General features: G+C 44.4%; 1 protein-coding gene across 2 annotated transcripts; it reads left to right on the top strand.

Moving 5' to 3' along the window:
* Nucleotides 1-605: 605 nt before the first annotated feature.
* On the top strand, nt 606-7,901 carry LOC147432227 (protein TOPLESS-RELATED PROTEIN 2-like). Of its 2 annotated transcripts, none has more exons than XM_086492198.1 (25): nt 606-1,311; nt 1,886-2,065; nt 2,151-2,264; nt 2,353-2,511; nt 2,595-2,769; nt 3,004-3,133; nt 3,292-3,347; nt 3,528-3,675; nt 3,776-3,885; nt 3,964-4,033; nt 4,108-4,181; nt 4,281-4,376; nt 4,449-4,544; nt 4,635-4,762; nt 4,849-5,083; nt 5,171-5,347; nt 5,423-5,527; nt 5,666-5,812; nt 5,916-6,026; nt 6,113-6,292; nt 6,376-6,504; nt 6,578-6,673; nt 6,752-6,940; nt 7,031-7,203; nt 7,344-7,901. In XM_086492198.1, the coding sequence occupies exons 1-25, from the start codon at nt 1,232-1,234 to the stop codon at nt 7,546-7,548; spliced, it is 3,363 nt and encodes a 1,120-aa protein (XP_086348324.1). In that variant the 5' UTR covers nt 606-1,231; the 3' UTR covers nt 7,549-7,901. The 2 variants fall into 2 exon arrangements, with proteins under 2 accessions (XP_086348324.1, XP_086348323.1); XM_086492197.1 differs by having other exon boundaries at nt 3,223-3,347.
* Nucleotides 7,902-9,685: the final 1,784 nt, after the last annotated feature.

Raw genomic sequence — 9,685 nt, 5'->3', positions numbered from 1 at the left:
GAAGCATACCAAGCCCTCAGTTCAGTAGGGGACTTTATGGAAAAGAACCAAACGTTTGGTGGACTCCCTTCTTGTATGAAGGGTTGCTTTTGCTGGAAATCTGTTTTGGAACAACAACAAATTGCACGCGATTTCATGGTATTAAACATTTATTAGATGGTGCATAGCAAGTGGGTGGGCTCTTGGGCTGCAGAAAGATGCCCATGTGACCTAGCCGTAATAATAGGGGCCAGGAAGGGTGTGAGAACGCCGGCTTATGCAAGAACCTTGAAAGTGAGAGAAACATTTGAATGTTTACTTTAAAGTTCACACCATGGGTGAGGACAGGGAAGTCAGTGACCAGTCACCGCGCACCATTCACTGTGAGAAAAGAGTTCCAGTATGCCATCAGCTTTCGGCGACGTGAGCGAGGCCCTTGATAAGCTATCATGTGATAAGTAGTAGAACTTCAATACGCTATCCATTCAACTGCTCATACGCTATCTTGGGTGGAGCCATACGTTATGGTACTCCTGATACGCTATCTCGGCCTGCAAGCTGCTTATCTCGGGCTCGGACAATGGCGCATTTCAATAATAAAAGCCGTATTCTTCGCCAATTGCCGCTTGCCCTGTCTCGTTTCTTCGGTTTTCCAGACCCTCCTCTCTCTCTCATCCGCTCTTTATTAAGCTTTACCAATTACGCTCGCCCCCTGCTACAGTACAGATTGTTACAGCTTTGCAAACCCTAGCCATAGCCACCCATCGCTTGCAGCAGCCGCAGCAGGCCAGGCCCTCTCTGCAAAAGCCTACCTTTCGTCGGCTGGTCCTTCTTCTCTCTCAGTCTCTCTGTCTTCCTCGCCAAAATAACTACCTCTACCACTATCCCTGGGGCCTGTAGCAACCTATCGCCATAGCTAGCCCTGCCTTTCCCATTTGCTTTTAGCCTCTGGATTCCCTGGCGTAGACAGTCCTTCTGTCTTATGTCTGTTTTCCCCGCCCTTTTCCCTTGAGTATACGCCATAGCCAGAGTACCCCGCTTGTGCGTTATTTCTGTGCAGACCGCAAAGGAGTTACGCTTCTTTTGCTGGAAGCCGTCATCGTTTCCACCTTTGAATGGTCGATAGTCCCCGAAATTGTGTTTTGCGAATACTGGCTGCCCATTGGCAGCGGATGACGTAATTGCTCTGACATTTCTCCTCGTCGTTTTCTTCTGATCGGGGAGGTGGTGGTCAACCAACTCTGCAGCAGCCATGTCTTCCTTAAGTCGCGAGCTTGTCTTCCTCATCCTACAGTTCCTGGATGAGGAGAAGTTTAAGGAGACGGTTCACAAGTAAGTGCTCCTTTTGTATGCGTTTCGACAAATTTTTCTTGAACTGAATCAAGCTGACTTCGGATTGGAGCCCTTAAGCGGCCCCCTCTTGAGATCCTGGCAGAAGGAGCTACATAAAACTTTTAAGGGGGGAATGCCAAGCATTACCCTTGCATTTTACCCTTAGATTTGAGTGCCCCAGCAAGCATCTGCTAGCAGATTTGAACACACGGGTTTAGTGCTGTGTATGGGCTCGAATCCGAACCCCAGTGGTATGTTACTCCCCGAGTTGCTAGATACTTCGTGCAATGAGAAAACGGGGATGATCACAAACTTGCTCCAGTTTGATGCGTGCATTTACCCTTAAATTTTGATTCCTTTGGATGGGCTTCTTTGTTTGGTCCATGTGAATGCGTGGTGAAGTATATAACAAGCCAATGGTAGGAAATTAGTAACAGAAATCCTCTAGTCAAATCGTTTCCCTTGCAGAGTGCAATGGATGACTGACTCTGTGCAGCTTTTATCTTTTTCTTTTGTGAACAGGCCTCTGAAAGTTTACTGGGTTGGCATCTTTTTCTTCTTCTTGTGTGTACAGGCTAGAGCAGGAATCTGGTTTCTTTTTCAATATGAAGTATTTTGAAGATCAAGTGCAATCTGGTGAATGGGAGGAAGTGGAGCGGTACTTGTCTGGCTTTACAAAAGTGGATGACAATCGCTACTCTATGAAGATTTTCTTTGAAATCCGGAAACAGAAGTACCTTGAAGCTTTGGACAAGTAAGTTGGCTTTTTGGTACATTTTGCATAACTGTCATCTGTTTGGAGAGTTTATACTTTGGGTTGTATGTTTTATGGGTCTCAGGCAGGATCGCGCCAAAGCTGTTGACATTCTAGTCAAGGACCTCAAGGTTTTCTCCTCGTTCAATGAGGAATTATACAAGGAAATTACCCAGCTTTTGACTCTTGAGAATTTCAGGTGTTTATTTTGATTTTCCATATTGGTTAACTTTTGCTTGTTGTTTGTTTAATGAAAGCTGGCCTAACTTGGGTCTTGCATTTGGCAGAGAGAATGAGCAGCTATCGAAGTATGGTGATACGAAGTCTGCAAGAAGTATTATGCTTTTGGAGCTCAAGAAGCTTATAGAGGCCAATCCTCTTTTTCGAGATAAATTGGTGTTTCCTGGGCTCAAGGCTTCACGCCTAAGAACCCTCATTAATCAGAGGTGAAGATGTTGTGCATCACTATTGTTTGGAGCGTCCTATCATAATTTTAGTACCTCATTTTTACTTTTGACGTCATGAGCAGTCTCAATTGGCAGCACCAGCTATGCAAGAACCCTCGCCCCAATCCAGATATTAAGACCCTATTTGTTGATCACTCTTGTGGACCCCAGAATGGTGCTCGCGCTCCCCCTGCTGCCAGCAACTCATTAGTTGGTGGCTTACCAAAAGGGGGGGCCTTTCCTCCCCTTGCTCATGGGGTAAGTGATCTGTTTGTTGGACTATGAAATCCATTTCTAATCCTGTTGCATGTGATCGTGCTAGTCGATGATAGTGTTGCTCATGTTGCCACATGTACTCATTCTATCCATGCCTACAAGCGGATGCCTGTGGGGAGAGGGTGCTTGCACAGTGTGCATGCGCATGCACATATACATATACCCCTGGTAGTTACTTAGGTGTTAGTATTTTGACAATTGCCATGTTATTTGCAGCCATTTCCTCCTGCAGCAGCTCCAACAGCAAACTCAATAGCTAGCTGGATGGCGAATTCTAACCCTCCAGCAGCGCACCCAGCTGTTGCTGCAGGATCTGCTGCACTTTCAGCTCCTTCCAATACAGGAGGTAGGAAGAAGAAATGGCGCCCAGCGCCCACTGGCTGGGTTTTCTTATGTGTCTATTGTATAGCCTGATTATGTAATCATCACCTGCAGCTGCTGCCCTTCTGAAACGACCTAGGACCCCACCAGCAAATAATTCTACTCTTGATTACCAATCTGCAGATTCAGAGCATATTATGAAGAGGGTGGTTCGCTCTGGAGGGCAAGCTGTGGATGAGGTTCTTTTTTTTCCTACTATCTGGATTGCCCGGTACTTCTTTACGTAAAAGGGTTAACTACCTTGGTTGGTATGATCCATTCTGCAATGCCAAAGTATTCTCAGAGGATTAGGTGTTAAGCGGGTGTTTGGTAGGGGTGGTTGTGGAAACTAGTATGTTCAAATATTTCTTTTTTCACAGGTCACGTACCCTGTTGCGACAGCCCCTACTCACCCCTCTGCTTTGTACTCACCTGATGATTTGCCAAAGATGGTTGCTCGTATTCTGAACCAAGGATCCTGTGTAATGAGCATGGATTTTCATCCAATGCAGCAGACCATACTGCTTGGTATGTGCTCTAAGTATTGGTCTTGCCAGTGTGTAGATTGACATGGTTAGAAATCAGCATTAATGACTTATAACGGTTCATTTGTGCCTCATTTAAACAGTAGGGACAAATGTTGGTGATATTGCTATCTGGGATGTTGGGACAAAGGAAAGACTTGCACATAGGACATTCAAGGTCTGGGACCTTAGTGTTTGCACTCTACCCATGCAGGTATGATATTTTACAGCTGAATTGCAGCAAATTCACTCATCTGAGCCTGCTGATTATGTTGGCAATCAATTTATGCAGGCTGCACTTGTCAAAGATCCTGCTGTTTCAGTCAATCGGTGTGTGTGGAATCCTGATGGAACTCTACTTGGTATGTGAGTGGTGTTCTCACAACAAACTATTTGGATTTAGTTACTCCCTTCTAATGCTTTTTTGTTACTACAGGTGTTGCCCTCTCCAAGCACATGGTCCATATTTACTCCTGCGCAGGGGGAACTGAATTACGGCCGCACTTGGAGGTTTATGCTGAATTTTAGTGCTGTTCTCTGAAGTCTGCTGATGGTCCATCTTGTCACCAGCATGTGATTCTGAGCCAAGCGTTTTTTTTTGCCATGCAGATTGATGCTCATATCGGTGGTGTCAATGATCTTGCTTTTGCACACCCCAACAAGCAACTCTGCATCATCACCTGTGGAGATGACAAAACGATCAAGGTATGACTTTTGGTATGCAAGGTCTCTCAACAATGAAGGTCTTTGCAAGTAGTAATGTTGTAGTTACTGCAGGTTTGGGATGCTGCTACTGGTCGCAAGCAATACACTTTTGAGGGGCATGAGGCTCCTGTGTATTCAGTGTGCCCCCATCATAAAGAGAACATTCAGGTAATTTTTTGGTTTACTGAAGTTTCATTTTCCCGTAACCTGCTGAAATCAAGCTAAAGGTTCTACCATTTTGCTTTGTGTTTCTTTCAGTTTATTTTCTCCACAGCAATTGATGGGAAAATCAAGGCTTGGTTGTATGATTTGATGGGGTCAAGGGTGGACTATGATGCACCAGGGCAATGGTGCACTACCATGGCATATAGTGCTGATGGAGCAAGGTGCTGTACAAGTCTGCTATAGATGTAGATGCTTTCAATGACTCTTGCCCTTGTATATTGGTTTCTCATACCAACAATGGGTTCAGGCTTTTCTCCTGCGGGACCAGCAAAGAAGGTGAATCTTATCTTGTGGAGTGGAATGAGAGCGAGGGAGCAATCAAGAGAACCTACTTAGGTTTTAGAAAGCGTTCATTGGGAGTGGTCCAATTTGATACAACGAGAAATCACTTTCTTGCTGCTGGTGATGAGTTTCAAATCAAGTTCTGGGATATGGATAACGTCAATCTTCTCACTATTATTGATGCTGAAGGGGGATTGCCTGTAAGTGGATCCTTTGGGCAACAAAATTCATGCTTTCTGTGGTCTGTGTTTGGTATCATCTGCCTTATCAGGTTGCTCTTATTGCAGGCAAGCCCTCGGCTTCGCTTCAACAAGGAGGGCACCCTTCTGGCAGTAACCACAAATGACAATGGGATTAAAATTTTAGCCAATGCTGAGGGGTTAAGACTGCTTCGTAATGCTGAGAGCCGAGCCGAGCCTCGTACGTTCGAGTCCATGAGAGCTTCAGCAGAGCCATCTGGCAAGGTATTTGTTTTTTCTGCTTGATGTATTAGTTTTGTGATTGTCGCTGTATGTGACAATTTATTTTGTCACTGGCAGCCAATGGTGGGTATGAATGCAATGGTTGCTGCAAGTGCTTCTGGCGGCCCCTCTACAAGTGTTGTCTCTGACAGAATTTCTCCTGCTGTTACTATGGGAGGGCTGGTAAAACTAAAGTCTTGCATCATCTCATATTTATGGAAGACTCGACAATCATGTTTGGCATGCATATGCCTCAAAATATTGTGAAGTTGATGCAATGAATCACAATTTATGTGAATACGATTTATCGTTTTTGAACAGGGTGCCATGGATAGCAATCTCACAGTTGATGTCAAGCCTAGAATTGAGGATGTAGCAGACAAAAGTAAGGGCTGGAAGTTGACAGAGATAATGGAGGCCGCCCAATGTCGCACCATTCGTCTTACTGACAGTCTGCCGGCAAGCAAGGCAAAATTCTACTAGCTGAAGCGTCCAAGATGCGATCTGTAGTTTGCGATCGACTTCTCTATTATTGCACAGCTGTTAAAATCTGTTTTGCATGTTTGTACAGGTGTCAAGGCTTATTTACACCAATGCAGGGATAGCTTTACTTGCCTTAGCATCCAATGCTGTTCACAAGCTATGGAAATGGCAAAGGAGTGACAGACATCCATCTGGCAAGGTACTGATTATTTCGTGGTTATTTGAAGTATCATAGGAAATACATGTGAATGGACTAGCTGACTGTTTATACCTGTTTTTTGGTAGGCCACGGCAGCTTTTACTCCCCAGTTGTGGCAGCCTGCAAGCGGCATCTTGATGACCAATGACATTACTGACACGAACCCTGAAGAGGCTGTTCCTTGCATAGCTCTTTCGAAGAATGATTCTTATGTAATGTCTGCCTCCGGTGGAAAAGTTTCCTTGTTCAACATGATGACTTTTAAGGTCTTGCTTCCCGTTCTCGTTTCTCTTGTTTAATGGACCCAACCTTCCGTGCTTAGTGCGGCTCTTAAAGCTTGTGAATGCAGGTGATGACCACATTCATGTCACCGCCACCTGCCGCAACATTTTTAGCATTCCATCCCCAAGACAACAACATTATTGCAATTGGTTTGGAAGACTCTACAATACACATATACAATGTTAGAGTAGATGAGGTCAGTGCTGCTTGCACAACTTGATCTTGCTCTTTGGTTCATCTCAGTGATTTGAAGTTGGGGTCTGTTGCAGGTGAAAAGTAAGCTGAAAGGCCACACCAAGAGGATATCTGGTCTAGCTTTCTCAAACTCATTGAATGTGCTGGTCTCATCTGGTGCTGATGCACAGGTTTGCAACAAGAACCTAAGATCTTCTCTTTTCCTTACTTGCCAAGCATAAAGATGTCTCACTGGAAAGGTGATGTAGGTATGCATTTGGACTGTGGAAGGGTGGGAAAAGCGGAAGTCCAAGTTTCTTCAAGGACAGGGTGGAAGGCCTCTCCCCGCAACTGGAGACACGAAAGTACAGTTTCACAATGACCAAATTCGCCTGCTTGTGGTGCACGAGAGCCAGCTAGCTATTTATGATGCAGCCAAGTTTGAGCGCATCAGACAGGTCTTCAATCAATTTTCATCTTGTGTTTTGCAATCCTGCCTAGTGGCGACACCGTGCTGACTTGCTGACTTTTGTCATGTTGTTTTGCAGTGGTTCCCTCGGGATTCTCTGTCAGCACCGATCTCTAATGCTACTTATTCCTGCGATAGCCAACTTGTTTATGCTAGCTTTTGTGATGGTTCGGTTGGAGTCTTTGAAGGAGAAAGCCTTAGACTGCAATGCAGATTAGCACCGTCTGTGTACTTGACTCCTGGACCAAGCAGGTATGTGAGGCAGATGTTTGTATGAGAGAAAGAGGGGGAGGGAGCAAGGTGTTTTGTCAGGTGTTTGTGTCCCAGTATACAATTGGTAGTGCTTGTGCTTTACATGGCTGACCCTACGATTATGTTGGGTGGTTTTGCAGTTCTGTTTATCCTCTCGTCATTGCAGCTCACCCTACCGAGCCGAATCAGTTTGCGCTCGGACTGACGGATGGGGGCGTGCAAGTCATCGAGCCGCTGGAGGCAGAGGGCAGGTGGGGTCTAGTGCCTCCGCTTGAAAGCGTAACAAATGGAGCAATGTCTTCAGTGACATCCAGTGCTGCAGTCACAGAGCAAGGCGCAAGATAGCATAGCAAATCTGCATTCCTGGCCCTTTCCTTGTTGGAGGCAGTTTGGCCTGCCTTGTATTATAGTTGCAGACTGACATCTATTGATTTTTGCCCAAGGGGCCGTGGAGGGATATGTTGTTACGTCTTTACGAGGCTCTGCAATCAGGAACGGCCGTATCGATGCCTGTGTACACAATTGTGAAGTGCAACAGTACATAAGACAGTTTCTAGAGAAGCTGCTCTCTCTCTCTCTCTCTCTCTCTTTCTCTTACATATAAGGTCTTGAGTTCAAGACCCGCTGGAAAGATCAAATTTGAGATCTTGGGATTGTTTTCATGATGTTAAAATGTGTTGTTGCCACGGTTTTTTTTACTGATGTGACCTGTTTGTGAATACCACATTTCTGGTGTACTGTTACTGGAAGCAAGTAATGTTTAAATTTGCACATTAACTGGTGGACAATGATCATAGAGTGTTGGGCTGAATGTTGGTTAAGTCACATTGCAGGCATACTTGCATTAGCCTTTTTTTTGGTACCCATTGGAAGGGCCCATAGAGGGTTGAGTAGTGTTTCATGAAGATGTATAAATAATGATTGTGCAAGGACAACACAACATGGTTGGCTAGAGCCATGCTCATGTACTCTTATTGAACAATTCAATGTAATGGATGTTGCTACTTGAATTTATGACCACTTGCCAAAGAAATAACACCTACATCACCTCTCCCCAATGCAGACACCTCTTGTTACCCCCCCCCCCCCCCCTCCAAAAAAATAAAAATAAAAATCACACGAGAGAGAACATGAGAACTATGCCTGCCCACATGTGGCTTTTAGAGAATCACATAGCATGGGGTTATGGATGACACATGCACATCGGGTATGGTAGAAGCACACACTTGGATCACGGGTTGAGATAGATCCATAAGTGCATGTCTATATTCTAAATTGTTCCCATTTTTTCTCCAAAAACATTAAATGATTAGTTAAATATGAAAAAATCATTTGGGTGGGATAGATATTAGATTTTATGACCTTACCTCTTTTGAAATCATAGTCGTCCTCCACTAAGAGGTAGAGAAGATAAAGTCTTGATCATTAGTCTGAGTTTTCTAAGTTTTCTAGTGGGTAGAGGATCCCTACTTACCCTATGACATCATCCCAAGATGGGTGACTAATTCATTTGGGGCTTGGGAGACTTAGTTGTCGCAAGCATGTTTGCTCTTGCGTCCATTTCATGGGCTTGCCCCCTCCTTGTAGGGATTGGATTTGACCTTTCAAGCACATGCTTAGCTTAATCTAAGGTCTAAGGAGTTTAGCCTTAGCTATCAAGTATCTCATGCACTTTAATCATCAAGCGCCTCAAGCATAGGCCTAGCTTAACCTAAGGTCTAAGGGCTTTTAACATTAATGGAGGTCTTTAATAAAGCTAACCCTAAGGATTTCAAGCTCCATTAGCTAGCATTGTTCTTTGACAGACCATTACCCATTTGGACCCATTGACTTTGGTGCCGAGTTGAGATAGATCCATAAGCACATGTCTATATTCTAACTCTTGTTCTTATTTATTCTCCTACATTAAATGGTCAATTCAATATGAGAAAATCATTTGGGTTAGTTACATATTATAGATTTTATGACACCTATGGTTAGAAGCACACTTGAAAAAATGAAGAACAAAGGAGGATGAAGAAGAAGATGAGGCACCTCCACTACTCGGGAAGATCTAAGAGAAGGCAACCCCAGATTGCTTCGGTGGAAAGCAAAGAGGAAAGTGATGAAGGGATGTTGAAGGACCTTGAAGACAAGGAATCTGAAGAAAGCGAAGCGGTTCCGGGACCACCGCAAGATACCAAGGATCAAGAGCAACCAAAAATGGTGGCCACTTCTCAATCAACTACATCTCAGCTGCCCAGCCTACAAGACATTGAGGAGTATGCTCAATTTTCCCATCACATAGTTGAAAAGATGAAAGCTACTGTATATGCCAAGCATAAAAGAGTAAAGCAAATTGCGGCCGCTAACAAACGCCTCACTGCAAGGATAGAAGTGGCGAATGTCTTTGTAGAAGAATATAGCTCCCTACATAAGCAATCCCTGTGAAGATGGCTAGTTTGAAAGAGGCAATCAATCATCAACTGGAAGAATTGAAGAC

The sequence above is a fragment of the Adiantum capillus-veneris genome, chromosome 20 (genome assembly GCF_014529385.1).
Source record: "Adiantum capillus-veneris isolate H3 chromosome 20, ASM1452938v2, whole genome shotgun sequence".
In the NCBI taxonomy this organism is placed as follows: Eukaryota; Viridiplantae; Streptophyta; class Polypodiopsida; order Polypodiales; family Pteridaceae; genus Adiantum; species Adiantum capillus-veneris.
The sequence above is the reverse complement of the archived record's forward strand: the minus strand, read 5'-3'. Positions and strand labels throughout refer to the sequence as shown.